The 17,098-nt window shown below is 40.4% G+C and overlaps 1 protein-coding gene across 1 annotated transcript; it reads right to left on the reverse strand.

The window, feature by feature from the left end:
• Positions 1-2,539: 2,539 nt before the first annotated feature.
• On the reverse strand, positions 2,540-15,240 carry LOC138852846 (large ribosomal subunit protein eL22-like). Its single transcript, XM_070086043.1, has 4 exons — positions 15,128-15,240; positions 8,708-9,376; positions 7,664-7,785; positions 2,540-2,721 (listed from the first exon to the last, which is right to left on the reverse strand). The coding sequence occupies exons 1-4, from the start codon at positions 15,134-15,136 to the stop codon at positions 2,568-2,570; spliced, it is 954 nt and encodes a 317-aa protein (XP_069942144.1). The 5' UTR covers positions 15,137-15,240; the 3' UTR covers positions 2,540-2,567.
• Positions 15,241-17,098: the final 1,858 nt, after the last annotated feature.

A 17,098-nucleotide genomic window follows, 5' to 3' on the forward strand; every position in this document is an offset into this window, starting at 1 on the left:
AACACCAAAGGGCCCAGATGAAACATGGAAGTCCCATCCCCTACCCCCATGTAGTAACTAACAATCCGGGATAGCAACCTCACATCTCCCGGCTACCTGGGTGGCAAAAGAGGGGCGGGGATATCCCCCAAAGCTCCTCCTTACCCCCCCGAACCCAAAAGGTGGCTTAGGGTACCCCCCTCGCCGAAAGACACCCAAAGCTCTCGGGATACGGGGGGTTGGACATCCCAGGCGTCCAGTTTCCCACCCACCCCCCGCCAAAACCTCAGGAAGGGGATGGCCCCTTATTTTTCCCCTACCTGGAACTAGCGGCCTGTGGGAGAAATCCCAAGGCCCAAAAAGGGGAAGGGGAAAAAAAGGGGGGGTGGGGGGGGGAAAGGAAAAAAAAGGGGAGGATGGGATGGGGGGGGGGAGATTGGGGGAAATTGGGTTTGGTCTGGGGAAGGGCCGGCAGGTCTAATTCCCTCAGAAAACCCCTTTTCGCCGGGCCCCCTTGAAGGGTTGGAATTTTCTTAACCTCTCTAACATTCATTAGCAGGGAATCTTTCAAAGATAAAGATTTGTTGGTTTTTAAACCCCAGTTAGCCCCCAGGATAACCCAAAAAAAAGTAGTCGTCATGGCTTTTAACTTATTTCCATTGGGGTCTTTAATCTTGTCCCCCAGGATGCGACCCACACCAGTCGACTAACACCCAGGTACCTATTTGCTGCTAGGTGAACAGGACAACAGGTGTAAGGAAACGTGTTGAAATGTTTCCACCCGCCGGGAATCGAACCCGGGCCCTCCGTGTGTGAAGCGGGAGCTTTAGCCACCAGGCCACCTGTGGAGGTATTATAATCAAGGGGGAAGCGCTAAACCCGGAGGATTATACAGCGCCTGGGGGGGGGGGATGTGGAAGGCATTCAGGCTTAATTCGGGGAACTGGAGCAGTTCCAATTCCCTAAATCAAGAGCCCCTCACCAACATCAACTGTGGAGGTAGTACCATATTTATTATAATAAAAAAAGCGCTAAGGCACAAGGGCTATTATTATTATAATCAAAAAAGAAGCGCTAAGCCACAAGGACTATACAGCACACAAGGGCTATAGCATCGTGTTTTTTTTTTTTAATACATTACCTCTCCTTTTAAGGGAGGTACCTCGATACTAGCGAGGGGATTATAACCAGGGGGAGCGCTAAACCCGTAGAATATACAGCACTTGTGGGTGGGGGAGTATTATTATTATAATCAAGGGGGGAAGCACTAAACCCGTAGGATTATATAGCACCTATGGGGGGGATGGAAGGCATTCAGGCTTAATTCAGGGAACTGGAGCACAGATCCAACTCCCTAAATCAAGAGCCCCTCACCATCAAGGAACCTTCCTTGAGGGGCATTCAGGCTCAATTCAGGGAACTGGAGCAGATCAAATTCCCTAGATCAAGTCCCTCACCAGCATCTAGGAACCTTCCCTGAGGGGCAGGAATCATAGTTATAGTGCATGGACTTGTCACAGACTTTTCTTTTTGGGTTATCCTAGGTTTTTTACACATGCTACGTATGATAATTATGCAACTATTTGTGTATACCTGAATAAACTTAAGCTCTAAACGCATAAGGGTCATACAGCGCTACCACCAGCAGCACATTATTATAATCAAGGGGGAAGCGCTAAACCCGGAGGATTATACAGCGCCTGGGGGGGGGGGGGGATGTGGACGGCATTCAGGCTTAATTCGGGGAACTGGAGCACAGATCCAATTCCCTAAATCAAGAGCCCCTCACCAACATCAAGGAACCTTCCTTGAGGGGAGGACCAGCAGCACAGAACCTCCCTTGAAAGGAAGGCTGAGCATAACATTCACGGGGAAGCACTAAACCCTAGTTTATGCTGTCTGTGAGGTTATGTTTGATCCCAAGGGGAGGGACCTCCGTTATAAGCCCAACCTTTCGGCAGCCTCCAGCCTAATTTACAAAGGCATATCTCCAAAGGATGACCGGAGAGGGTAGGAGGCATTTAAACATGAGGAAAAAAGGCAAGAGGCCCAATTCATCAGATCGAGAACCTTCTCACAGGGAGTGCTAAACCCACAGCAATAATGGTGCTTACAGGAACAAAGGCATTTTAGAAAAGCCTCGCCCAGGCTGAACTGCCTCTCTCTCTCTCTCTCTACACTCCAAAAGTTGTCAAAGGCAGTATACTTAAGCAGAGATGTGCTAAAGTTACCGTCAGCCATTTTTTAATAGTATCTGCAAAAAATTTGGTAGTCCCATACCTTTTTTTTTTTTTTTTACTAATCATGGGAAGCGAGTCCCATACTTAACAATAAAAATCACAATCCCATGTGTCACAAAGGTTATGTAGCACTTTAGAGATGCCAGTTTCTGGGTAATTGGTTATGAAATTTAATACATGGAAGTACATGATACATTATACTTTTAAGCAGCTTTTTACTAGGTAAAACTAGATGCTTTAAATGTCACTATCCATTGAAATTAACATCTGTAATAAAAGGAAAAAACATGCCTATTCACAGTAGTAAATGAAAGGCGAAATAAACTTCACATTTTATTGAGCTGTGATTTACTCGTCACCATCATCGTCATCTTCTTCCTCATTGTTGATCTGGAAGTACCTGAGCTCGTAGGTGTCCTTGGCAGTGGGGGGTGCCACCACTCTCAGCCAATCACGAAGGTTATTCTTCTTGAGATATTTCTTCGTCAGGTACTTCAGGTATCTGGCAAAAATGTGTAGGTTTACAAACTGATCAGTTATGGAAGGAAAAGGAGGAATATAAATGCATAAATTCAAGGATTGTGTGGATTAAAATAAGGGTTGAATGTGGAAAGTGAATTATACTAAGTGTTGTGTATGTGGAGATGAAAGGAATGCAGAGGAAAGATTTTGAGACAAAAAGTGTGTTTGGGGAGTTTTCAATCAAGTGGTGAGGACCTGTAGATGGGGTACAAGGACAATGCATTAGCAAGTATTTAACATTTAGGAGACTTACTTTCTTATTTTTTTTTTTACTGTATCAAGATTTTTAAATACAACTTAGACTTTTGATGTACCTTCTCTACCGAGAATTTAAAAATTCAGCCTCTCCCCACTTAACAACGGGGTTCCGTTCCTAAGAGTAGGCCAGTAAGAGAATTGGTCGTTAAATGAGAAGCATACTATACTGGTAGTGGGTTTGACGCCAGATTCACGGTTTTCTCAAACGCTTGACCAGAGAAAACAATGTTTACCCTCCACCAGACTCATCACTCAATAGCATATAAACATTGCATGTTGATATGCTATATGCTATGTAATGTTTCTTATATAATTTTGAAAATATCAGATGAATTAATGTAAATGTCTATATTAACCTAAAACAAGACATTTAATGTGCTCGAGTGATTTTTTTTTATTAAACATACATCGCATATAAACATTGGATGTTTTTATATACATACTATATATGTAACGTGTTTATATAATTTTGAAGAAAATAACATTGATGGATTAATGAAAGTGTCTATATTAAAGTAAAATAAGACATTTAGTGGGCCCACGAGTGATTATTATTACATACTATTAGTATTATAACTATGGCGTAAGACTAGAGGGAAACTCTTGGTGAAAGAGTAACAAAGGCATGTTTATATGCTATGTAATGTGTTTCTTCTTAATTTTGAAGAAAATATCACAGATGGATTAATAAAAATGTCTATATTAACCTAAAATAAGACATTTAATGTGCCAAAGAGTGAGTCACGAACATATGAACGGCCCAGGTGAATACGTGTGGCACCAATGATTTCTGAGCGGATGCACAAAATCTGGGGGTAAAATTTCACCGAAAAAAAAAAGTGTTCAATTTCTGCACTGGCTGAAAACCGGAGGTCCACTGTATTTTTAAAATGTTCACACAGTAGTTTACTGTAATAAATAGAACAGAGGAAATCAGCTCTAATATACATTATTTTTTTTTTCCCAACAAGTCCGCTGTCTCCAACCGAGGCAGGATGACCCAAAAAGGAAATACTTTCATCATTCAACACAAATAAATAACAAAAAGGCACAATACCGTGACTGGAACGATACACAAATAACCCGCACATAAAAGAGAGAAGCTTATGACGACGTTTCGGTCCGACTTGGACCATTGACAAAGTGACTTTGTCAATGGTCCAAGTCGGACCGAAACGTCGTCGTAAGCTTCTCTCTTTTATGTGCGGGTTATTTGTGTATCATTCAACACTTTCACCTCACTCATACATAATCACTGTCTTTGCAGAGGCGCCCAGATACAACAGTTTAAAAGCATATATAAAGATATACAACATCCCTCCAAACTGCCAATATCCCAAACCCCTCCTTGAAAGTGCAAACATTGTACTTCCCATTTTCAGTACTCAAGTCTGACTATGTAAAAATAACTGGTTTTCCTGAATCTCTTCACTAAATATTACCCTGCTCACACTCCAACAGCTCGTCAGGCCCCAAAACCAATTTGTCTCCATTCACTCCTATCTAAGACGCTTCCTGGAAGTCCAAGCCCCTCGCCCCCAAAACCTCCTTTCCCCCCCTCCCTCCAACATTTTTGAGGATGACCCCTACCCTGCCTTCCTTCCCCTACAGATTTATATGCTCTCCAAGTCATTCTACTTTGATCCATTCTCTCTAAATGACCAAACCACCCTAACAACCACTCTTCAGCCCTCTGACTAATACTTTTATTAACCCCACATCTCCCAATTTCCACACTCAGAATTCTCTACATAATATGTATACCACACATTGCTCTTAGACACATCTCCACTGCCACCGACCCCCTCCTCGCTGCAGCATTTACAACCCAAGCTTCACACCCATATAAGTGTTGGTACCACTATACTTTCATACATTATCTATGGAGGCAAAGAAGGGAATGTTTTTTGTCTCCACATATACAGTGTACCTCAATGCACCATTCACCTTTTTCTCCATCATCAATTCTATGGTTAACCTCATTCTTCATAAACCCATCCACTGACACGTCAACTCCCAAATACGTATCTGAAAACATTACTTCTTCCATTCTCCCTCTCTCCATTGTGATATCCAATTTTTCTTGATGTAAATCATTTGATACCCTCATCACTACTATTATCTATGTTCATTTTCAACTTTCTACCTTTTCACACCTTCCCAAACTCGTCCACTAACCTTTGCAACTTTTTCTTTAGAATCTCCCATAAACACAGTATCTTCAGCAAAAAGTAACTGTCAACTCCCATTTTGTATTTGATTCCCCATAATTTAATCCCACCCCTCTCCCTAACATTTACTTCTTTTACAACCCCATCTATATATTAAATAACCACGGTGACATTACACATCCCTGTCTAAGACCTACTTTTACCAGGAAGTAGTCTCCCTCTCTTCTACACACCCTAACCTGAGCCTCAGCTGCTTTACCCCTTTTCCTTCTACGTAATGCCTCACGCACCTCCCCCACACTAACATCCTGCTCTTCTTCACTCCTAAAAGATGTCATACCTCCCTGGCCAGTGCATGAAATTACCACCTCCCTTTCTTCATTGACATACAAAAGTTCCTCAAAATATTCCAGCCATCTACCCAATACCTCCAGCTTCCCATGTACCAACTCCCTTACTCTGTTTTTAACTGAAATACATTCATTCCCTAGGCTTTCTTAACTTGTTCATCTCACTCTAATTTTTTTTCTTTTCATCAAAATTTCTTGACAGTGCCTCTCCCACTCTATCATCTGCCCTCCTTTTGCACTCTCCTTACCTTTCTTTTACTCTCCATATACTCTGCTTTTCTTATGACACTTCTGCTTTGTAAAACCCTATCATAAGCTACCTTTCTCTTTTATCACACCCTTTACTTCATCATTCCACCAATCACTCCTCTTTCCTCCTGCACCCACCCTCCTATAGCCACAAACTTCTGCCCTACATTCTAATACATGTACTACATTTCTAGAACTACTCCAACCCTCTTCAACCCCCCCCACTACTCATACTTGCACTAGCCCACCTTTCTGCCAATAGTTGCTTATAGTATCTGACTCCCCCCTCCCTTAGTTTATACACTTTCACCTCTCTTACTTGCTGTTGCCATTTTCTGTTCGTCCCATCCGCCTCTTACTCTATCTGTAGCTACAACTAAATAATGATCAGATATATCAGTTGCCCCTCTATAAACATGTACATCCTGGAGCCTACCCATCAATCTTGTATCCACCAATTCAAAATCTAACTACTTTCATCATACCTTGTATATTTAATCCTCTTCTTCATAAAATATGTATTACTTATTACTAAACCTCTTTCTACACATAGCTCAATTAAAGGCTCCCCATTTTCATTTACCCCTGGCACCCCAAATTTACCCACTACTCCCTCTCCACAACATTTTTACCCACTTTAGCATTGAAATCCTCAACGACAAGTACCCTCACACTTGGTTCAAAACTCCCCACGCACTCACTCAACATTTCCCAAAATCTGGTTGGAAGTTCAAGTGGTCGGTAAACTAGTACGTCGCTAGGTGGTAAGAGCCTGTATAAGTTATACTGGAGGTAGCTATAGGTTCCTATGATAGCAAGGGTTTATTGTTTTGAGTAGAATTCTGGCTAGTACCTCTGAAACGATAAAGCTATTTTTTTTTGTTTAATGGCATCTGAAATGGCAATTAAAGATTTAACAAGTGCCCTTTCAGGTAGCTTCATCATTTTGGAAATATTAGCCAGAATTCTACTAAAATACAGTGGACCCCCGGTTTACGACATTTCATTCCAGAAGTACGTTCAGGTGCCAGTACTGAACGAATTTGTTCCCATAAGGAATATTGTGAATTAGATTAGTCCATTTCAGACCCCCAAACATACACGTACAAACGCACTTACATAATTGGTCGCACTGGGAGGTGATCGTAAAGCGGGGGTCCACTGTACTTTCAAAGGTTAAATCATAGCCTTCTTATTTAACACCTTTCAACAGTTACCACTTCCTGTTGTTAAACCTGCCAATATTTTCACTGATAATCATTTGGATATGTCCATGAACTTCAAAGCAGTTGAAGCAATTTCTAATTTTTTTTTTTATTATTACACACATACTGCTTCTTTCTTACATGCCAGATAAAACTGAGCCTTGTGTATATTCCAGTGCCATATATTAACTTTATCCATGTACATAAGAAAGGAACACTGCAGCAGGACTGTTGGCCCATACTAGGCAGGTCCTTCACAATCCATCCCACTAACAAAATATTTGCCCAACCCAATTTTCAATGCTACCCAAGGAATAAGCTTTGATAATTGTTTACCTATTTGCAAGTCCCACTCAAATCCAACCCCTCTCACTCGTGTATTTATCCAACCTAAATTTGAAACTACCCAAGGTTTTAGCCTCGATAACCCTACTAAGCAGACTGTTCCACTCATCAACTACCCTATTTCCAAACCAATACTTTTCTATCTCCTTTCTAAATCTAAACCTGTCTAATTTGAATCCATTACTGCGGATTTTCTCTTGGAGAGATATCCTCAAGACCTTATTTATATCCCCTTTATTGATACCCATCTTCCACTTATACTCCCAGTTGAGTTTTTTTTTTTTTGTGTGTCAATATACAGAACAAAAACCTGGCTTTCATTTAAAAAAAAAAAATATACACACCTTTTGGAGAAGGAAATATCTGCATTAAGTGTGATCTTGTGCTTATTTCGTTCCAATGACACTTGATTGGAGAAATTGTTGACCTTGCCATTAACCTTTATACGCTGCTGCAAAAATGTCTCCTGCAAGACAGAACAACCGTTTGGCACTGTAGGGAAGTTGGCCCTACTAGCAACCAACTAGGGAAGGTCACCCTAGCTATTGTTCTATTAGTGCCAGTTAACAAGTGAAACCCAAACTTAATACATGTATTTAAGCAGAAGCAAATCTCAATAGTCATCAACTATACAAAAACTAAACCAAGACAATGCAGTTCACAAACTATAAATTGAAATCTGCCCCAGACATTAGCACATCAGCAGTTGTTAACATCAGCCAACAAAATAAAATGATTGATCTAACTAGTTCAGAAAGAAAATTAGTTGACTTAACCTAGCTTTGATGTGATAAACCTGAGATTTAGTCTCTACCAGTTGAGTTTTTTTTTTTTTAAACCATATGATCAACAGTTTGGCTATTTAAGGTTGAAGAATCACATTATATAATTAGCTTAACAATCTGGGTATTATATTAAGCATAGAAATAAAGGGTGGGGGTATGTAATGAAAAAATTAATAAAGTAAATTTATCATGTGCGGTGTTTGTACTAGGGTGGGTGCTGTAAATTATGTAATTATATAATTACCATACAGGTTCTAATACTTCATGTAATTCTTCTTACCTGTAGCATTACAGGTTACAATAACCATATTCTTAGTGATCGATTGTCTTCTGCAATAGGAGACCAAGTCCACTACTACAGTCTACAATTAAACAATCAAGAGATATTCGTTTTGCAATTTGGGAGGAGCAGACAATTGGCAATACTGTACACCCCTTCCCTCTATTAGTCTGATTAGTGAGAGGTTTCCCAATTATGTAATGGAGTAATATACAGTTCTATAGGTCATATTAAATGTATGCAACAAAAATTAGATAATTCAAAGCACCAAAATTATATATATGTAAATGTAATTAAGATGAGAATTACGTAAAGACACTTACAAAGTCTGCAGCATTCATGATTCCATCCTCCACGGGCTGACGGCAGTCTATGTGGAACTTAAGCTGTAGTTTCTTGGCACGACGACCCTTGGTAATCTTTCCCCTGGCAACTAAGCTCTTCTTCATCTGGGCACGTGGCTTTAGGGGCTTCTTGCCACCAGCGGCCTTGGTTGTGGTCTTAGCTGTGAACTTTGTTTTGATCTTTTCTGAGGCCTTTGTCCTGACCTTCTCTGTCTTGACCTTTTCTGTCTTGACCTTATCTGCAGCAGGCTGTGCTTTGGCCTTATCTGCAGCAGGCTTTGCTTTGGCCTTATCTGCAGCAGGCTTTGCTTTGGCTTTATCTGCAGCAGGCTTTGCTTTGGCCTTATCTGCAGCAGGCTTTGCTTTGACCTTATCTGCAGCAGGCTTTGCTTTGGCCTTATCTGCAGCAGGCTTTGCTTTGGCCTTATCTGCAGCAGGCTTTGCTTTGACCTCTGCAGGCTTTGCTTTGGCCTCTGCAGGCTTTGCTTTGGCCTCTGCAGGCTTTGCTTTGGCCGCTGCAGGCTTTGCTTTGGCTTCTGTGAGCTTTGCTTTGGCCTTATCCGTGGGCTTTGCTTTGGCCTTATCCGCAGATTTTGCCGTGGACTTACCCATGGTCTTCGCCTGCGGCTTCTTTGCTGAAGACTTTACCTGGGAGTATAAAACAAATATAAATTATCTATTTCCTTAAACAATACTGAAAATATTTAAGAGCAGTCGATCAGTCAAGTGGGTGATGAAATTTTGTCTGCAGTGCCACTGCCTATGTAATGGGATATAGCATCATGTCAAATTTAATTTAAAGAGCCTTTACATAAAAGCAGGAATAAATAAAGGGGATGTAAATATCGTGGTAAAAATATCTAACCAAGACAGAACTCTCAGCAATGGGTTCAAGATGGAAAAATTTGGATTTAGAAAGATATACGAAAGCACTGGTCTGAACTTAAGGAACACTGCATCAGACCTATTAGCACAAGCTAGTAACATCACTGAAGCTAAAATGTTGGGTACTTTTAAAGTAAGTTAGACAAGTACATGAGTGGGTGAGAGTTGGACCCGACTGGCTTGTGCCAGTGGGTGACTTGGACCTGCCTTGCATGGGCCATCAAGCCTGCTGTAGTGCTTTTGCTTTCTTAAGTTAAAGCCTGAGCATCACTGCAATAGGTTTACTGAGCCACTTTAGACATACCACTTATCAACATTACTGCCAAACTAGCACCTGCCAATTAGATATACATGTACTTCAGTTGCTCTGCAACCCAAGAATGGTACATATCTCCACATCCATAAGTCACTTACGAGGACCAGGAATTGCAAACATTGTTTTAGGTAAGGCTTGAAGATGATCAATGGATGCATTTTCCATCTGTCACACAAACCATTATACCAATTTGAGCAAACTGTGACTTACACTGCAAAAATTCCTTCAAAGAAAATGCACCAGTGATGAAAGTTTAAAACCAATCAGAGGTCTTCTATTAACTTGAAGGGTATAATGTGATGAAAATATCTAATCACAACATGACTTGCAGCAATGGGTTAAAAACTGAATAAAAATTAGATTTACTGCAAAGAACCTGCACCCCCATTCATTGACAACTAGTCCAATTTCTATGTCAAATATACCAACTCGATTGAGGGGGCCATTGCTGACTGACAGAAGATAAGAGGTATGGGTGTGTGTGGGAAACAGTCAGGTTGCAGCACTAGGGTCAGGTCAGCAAACAAAGGGAGACAGCAAAGGGCAGCATGAGACTAGCTCCCTTAAGGTTTACTATGTTAATAGCAGGAGTGTAAGAAATAAGATAGGCTAAGATTAATTGCAAGTGCAGGAAGCATAGATATTATTGCTATAACAAGAGACCTGGCTCAATCTGAAAGATAGAGATATGCCTTCTGAATGCCACATACAAGGCTATAAATTATTCCACACTGATAGGGTCAACAGGAAGGGTGGTGGATTAGTGATGTATGTTGTGTTAGACAAGGTATAAAATTAGAAGCATCAGCCACTCAATCTGGTTTCAGCTTCCAGAGGGCCGTGAAAAATTAATCTTGGGTGTGATATATAGGCCCCCAAACCTTGATAAGGAGTGCAGTAAACTTCTGTGGGAAGAAATTCGTAAGGCATCTACATACGAAAATGTGCTAATAGGAGATTTTAAATTTAGACAAATTGACTGAGGCAATTTGACAGGAAATTTAGATTCAAGCAACTTTCTTAATACGATTCAGGATTGCTTATCAAAAGTGTGACAATCAGGAGTAGTTTGAGGTTATCAGTCCCTCAGGCTGGAGTAGACTCCTACCTGGAGGCTGAGGGACTGATTACCTCAATTGTTATAAACATGGGGAAGCGCTAAACCCGTAGGGTTACACAGCGCCTGTGGGGGAGGGGGGGGGAGGTATTCAGGCTTAATTCAGGGAACCGGAGCACAGATCCAATTCCTTAGATCAAGTGCCCCTCACCAGCATCAAGGAACCTCCCTTGAGGGGCCTGATTACCTCAAACTCCTCCTGATCTTCACCATTCTTGTGTACTGGACTGATGAAGCCACTGTGGTGAATAATTATAATTATAATTATAATCAAGGGGAAGCGCTAAACCCGGAGGATTATACAGCGCCTGGGGGGGGGGATGTGGAAGGCATTCAGGCTTAATTCGGGGAAATGGAGCACAGATCCAATTCCTTAAATCAAGAGCCCCTCACCAACATCAAGGAACCTTCCTTGAGGGGCACTGTGGTGAAGCTTTCCCACAATCATAAGACTAAGTGTTAGACACGTGTCTTGCTCATCAACTCATCGGAACTCACATATCTACACGGACACCAATGCAAATTAGTCAATTGACCTTTTTAAAGGGGGTTATCCTAGGCATTTTACACATTACTAGTCTGATAATTCGTGTACCTACGTAAATATATATACCAGGTCCCACCATCATTGACAACTGGAACAACTTTTATGGCAAACATGATATGTATGCAAGGGATGGGGTACATCTCTCTGGGGCAGGGGTGGTAGCACTTGCAGACTCGATTGAGAAGGCCATTGGTGAAATGCCTATGATTTTAAACTGATGGAAGATAGAGGTATGGGTGTGTGTGGGAAACAAGCAGGTTGCAACACTAGGGTTGGAAACAGTAAATGTATAAAAGGCATTCAGCATGAAGTTATAAATAAAGACAATAGAACAGGTCAGCTAACAAAGGGGGGCAGCAGAGGGCAGCAAGGGACTAGCTCCCTTAAGGTTTACTATACTAATAGCAGGAGTGTTAGAAATAAGATAGATGAGCTAAGATTAATTGCAAGTGCAGGAAACATAGATATTATTGCTATAACAGAGACCTGGCTCAATCTGAAAGATAGAGAGATGCCCTCTGAATGTCACATACAAGGCTATAAATTATTCCACACTGACAGGGTCAACAGGAAAGGTGGTGGAGTAGCGATGTATGTCAGAGACAATTTAAATTGTTGTGTAAGACAAGATATTAAATTAGAAGCGTCAGCCACTGAATCTGTTTGGTTACAGCTTCTCGAGGGCCGAGAAAAACTAATTTTGGGTGTGATTTACAGGGCCCCAAATCTTGATAGGGAGTGCAGTAAACTTCTATGGGACGAAATTCGTAAGGCATCTACATACGAAAATGTTGTGCTAATGGGAGATTTCAACTATAGACAGATTGACTGGAGCAATTTGACAGGAAATTTAGAGTCAGGTGACTTTCTTGATACGATCCAGGATTGTTTTTTAAAACAGTTTGTGACAGAGCCAACTAGGGGAAATAACCTCCTTGACTTGGTTCTTGCCAGTAGGGAAACACTAATTAATAATCTTGAGGTTAATGATGAGCTTGGGGAGAGTGATCACAAATCACTCAGTTTTAATATATCATGGAATTCCCCTAATAATGGCAATCAAGTCTCCGTCCCTGACTTTCGCTTGGCTGATTTCATAGGACTGAAAAATTACTTAGGTGGGCTGAACTGGAATGACCTGACTAAGGGTCAGGTAGGTGGTGATGGTTGCCGATATGATGCTTTCCAGGGCATAGTTCTAGCTGCTCGGTCAAATTATGTTCCAAATAGGGAAATCAGATCAAACAAAAATGATCCTAAATGGATGAACAATAGATTAAAATATCTGATTGGTCAAAAGAGAGGCATATATATGCAAATCAAAAGAGGAGAGGGGCAATTAAGAAATCGATATATTCAGTTAAAGAGAGAAATAAAAAAGGGAATTAGAAAAGCAAAAAGAGATTATGAGGTTAAAGTTGCAAGAGAATCGAAGACTAACCCAAAAGGATTCTTTCGGGTATACAGAAGTAAGATCAGGGACAAGATAGGCCCACTCAAAAGTTCCTCGGGTCAGCTCACTGACAGTGATAAGGAAATGTGTAGAATTTTTAACACATACTTCCTCTCAGTTTTTACACAGGAGGATACCAGCGATATACCAGTAATGATAAATTATGTAGAACAGGACGATAATAAACTGTGCACTATTAGGGTCACAAGTGACATGGTCCTTAGGCAAATAGATAAATTAAAACCTAACAAATCCCCAGGCCCTGATGAACTGTATGCAAGGGTTTTAAAGGAATGTAAAGAGGAGCTTAGCACACCTTTGGCTAATCTTTTCAACATATCACTACAAACTGGCATGGTGCCAGATAAGTGGAAAATGGCAAATGTGATACCTATTTTCAAAACAGGTGACAGGTCCTTAGCTTCGAACTATAGACCAATAAGCCTAACCTCCATAGTGGGAAAATTTATGGAATCAATAATTGCCGAGGCAGTTCGTAGCCACCTTGAAAAGCATAAATTAATCAACGAATCTCAGCATGGTTTTACAAAGGGGCGTTCCTGCCTTACGAATTTATTAACTTTTTTCACTAAGGTATTTGAGGAGGTAGATCATGGTAATGAATATGATATTGTGTATATGGACTTCAGTAAGGCTTTTGACAGGGTCCCACATCAGAGACTATTGAGGAAAATTAAAGCACATGGAATAGGAGGAGAAATTTTTTCCTGGATAGAGGCATGGTTGACAAATAGGCAGCAGAGAGTTTGCATAAATGGGGAGAAATCAGAGTGGGGAAGCGTCACGAGCGGTGTTCCACAGGGGTCAGTGTTGGGCCCCCTGCTGTTCACAATCTACATAAACGACATAGATGAGGGCATAAAGAGCGACATCGGCAAGTTTGCCGATGACACCAAAATAGGCCGTCGAATTCATTCTGACGAGGACGTTCGAGCACTCCAGGAAGATTTGAATAGACTGATGCAGTGGTCGGAGAAGTGGCAGATGCAGTTTAATATAGACAAATGCAAAGTTCTAAATGTTGGACAGGACAATAACCATGCCACATATAAACTAAATAATGTAGATCTTAATATTACGGATTGCGAAAAAGATTTAGGAGTTCTGGTTAGCAGTAATCTGAAACCAAGACAACAGTGCATAAGTGTTCGCAATAAAGCTAATAGAATCCTTGGCTTCATATCAAGAAGCATAAATAATAGGAGTCCTCAGGTTGTTCTTCAACTCTATACATCCTTGGTTAGGCCTCATTTAGATTATGCTGCACAGTTTTGGTCACCGTATTACAGAATGGATATAAATTCTCTGGAAAATGTACAAAGGAGGATGACAAAGATGATCCCATGTATCAGAAACCTTCCCTATGAGGATAGACTAAGGGCCCTGAAACTGCACTCTCTAGAAAGACGTAGAATTAGGGGGGATATGATTGAGGTGTATAAATGGAAGACAGGAATAAATAAAGGGGATGTAAATAGTGTGCTGAAAATATCTAGCCTAGACAGGACTCGCAGCAATGGTTTTAAGTTGGAAAAATTCAGATTCAGGAAGGATATAGGAAAGTACTGGTTTGGTAATAGAGTTGTGGATGAGTGGAACAAACTCCCAAGTACCGTTATAGAGGCCAGAACGTTGTGTAGCTTTAAAAATAGGTTGGATAAATACATGAGTAGATGTGGGTGGGTGTGAGTTAGACCTGATAGCTTGTGCTAACAGGTCGGTTGCCGTGTTCCTCCCTTAAGTCAATGTGACCTGACCTGACTAGGTTGGGTGCATTGGCTTAAGCCGGTAGGAGACTTGGACCTGCCTCGCATGGGCCAGTAGGCCTTCTGCAGTGTTCCTTCGTTCTTATGTTCTTATGTTCTTATCACTGAATAACACATGGCAGCATCAAGACCCCATGATGCTCTTATATATACGAGTTTAAGGGCAAGAGAAGGCTACAGTTACCACTCCTACAATCATAACTAAGCGCTAAACCCACAAGGGCCGCACAGCGCTGCCCAGAGAGGTACATCGAAGGCCTTAATATAGTAAATAAGAAGAGAAGAACAACTCACCGACGTCATGTTGACGGTGTTGCTGAGTGAGAGAGAGAGAGAGAGGTGCTCCAGCCTCGCCCTAACACACACTATACTTATATCCACAATAACACATTATTTCATCCAATTTTTATTAATTTATTATTATTTTATTTGCTAATTCTTGTACTGTAATATTTTATTACGCTGGAAATATGGATTTAGATTGAATTTATTTCTAAGATTTGAAGTGACACCCATTGCTTTAAGCTGTATTTTAACCACAATTTCGCTCTCTGTAATTTACACATTATTATTTTCTATACTAATTTGTTATATTACAATATTTTATAACACTAAAAGTGAGAAATTTATATTGAATTTATTTGTAAGATTTGAAGTTACAAACATTGCTTTAATCTTTATTTTAACCACAATTCTTCCCTCTATTATTCACAAATTATCATTTTCTTTAGTAATTTTAAATACTAGAATATTTGTGAAGCTTAAAAGTAAATTTAGATTGAATTTATGTCTAAATTTTAAGGGACAGTTATTACTTAAAAATTTTAACCACAATTCCTCCTTATATATATACATTATACATATACATAGATACATATATATATATATATATATATATATATATATATATATATATATATATATATATATATATATATATATATATATATATATATATATATATATATATATATATATTTCTGTAAACTATAATGCTTTTAAAATAAATGATTCTTATATTAGAGGGAATTTCAGTCTAACAATACGAACTATCAATATTTTTTCAACCTCATAATAAATTTCTTTTACCCATAAATCCCGATTTTATATAAGAATTTATATAATAAGAATTTATATAATAATAATTTATTTTAAAATAAGAATTTTCTAGGTTAGAATGATAACAATTTTGGGTATAATTGTAATATTCTTGTGATGATGGAGGGTTGTTGGCGACATATTTACCATGTATTTATTATCCATTATCTTTAATAAAAATTATACCTTTGTCATTATCATTTTAAACATTTAATGAAGACCCTTAATTACTAAATATTTCTCATTTATGAAACTCCTAGCAAGAAAAAAAAAAAGAAATGAACATGTCATTAATAACCGGAATAAATATAGAATTAGCGAAGGGAAGAGAGTAGAGTAATTACAGCAAGTAACAAGTGGGTAAAATGGAGTAAATAATGTATATAAGGTTGGAAATAAGAGTAAGAATGTAGTATTGACTAGGGAGGGAGAAGAGTGAACCAATCAGCAGCGTCGAGGCGGGCGAGTGCGCACACTTCCTTCACCACAACTGCCATTTTTCTCTCCCTATTACTTAATTTGGCGCTCCCTCTCGCACGAAATGTAAGTAGAGGGTGTAGTTGAGCATGCTGGAGGTTGTGTGTGTGTAGCCAGGCCAGGGGTAGGCCTATAACCGGGAGTTTCTTGGTAGGAAAGCGACTTGAGAATATTCGGAGGCTGACCAGTGGCATCGATCGACCTAGCAAGACACGAAACAACTGTCAAATTGTTCTGCATTTGACCTTGTGTCTCTCTCCCCAGCCCACCAGCAGACATGTAAGCCGGGTATCTTGGTGTTGAGTGTTGGTGTGAGGTGCAGGGAGGCCTACTAGAGCGGAGAGTAGGCCGTGTAGAGGCGGGGATATGTAAGTGTGTGTGTGTGTGTGTGTCTGCCTCGGGTGAACTACCATTACCACCTGACTGACCAATATGGGCGGGGTCACGCTAGTTTGTTGCTGCTGTGGCACTGCCCTGAAGACTGGGCAACTGCCCACACGACTGTGGCACTGCCCTGGTTACTGTGGCACTGCTCTCACCACTGGGGCACTGCCCTGGTCACTGGCACTGCCCTGGTCACTGTGGCACTGCTCTCACCACTGGGGCACTGCCCTGGTCACTGTGGCACTGCTCTCACCACTGGGGCACTGCCTTGAAGACTGGGCAACTGCCCTGGTCACTGTGGCACTG

This window comes from Cherax quadricarinatus, chromosome 18 (genome assembly GCF_038502225.1).
Source record: "Cherax quadricarinatus isolate ZL_2023a chromosome 18, ASM3850222v1, whole genome shotgun sequence".
Classification (NCBI taxonomy): Eukaryota; Metazoa; Arthropoda; class Malacostraca; order Decapoda; family Parastacidae; genus Cherax; species Cherax quadricarinatus.

Coding starts and splice junctions, on each gene's coding strand:
- LOC138852846 (XM_070086043.1), bottom strand. Junction 7,786..8,707: donor TCATGAATGCTGCAGACTTT/GTAAGTGTCTTT, acceptor TCTGTCTTGCAG/GAGACATTTTTGCAGCAGCG. Junction 2,722..7,663: donor GATATTTCCTTCTCCAAAAG/GTGTGTATATTT, acceptor CATTTTTGCCAG/ATACCTGAAGTACCTGACGA.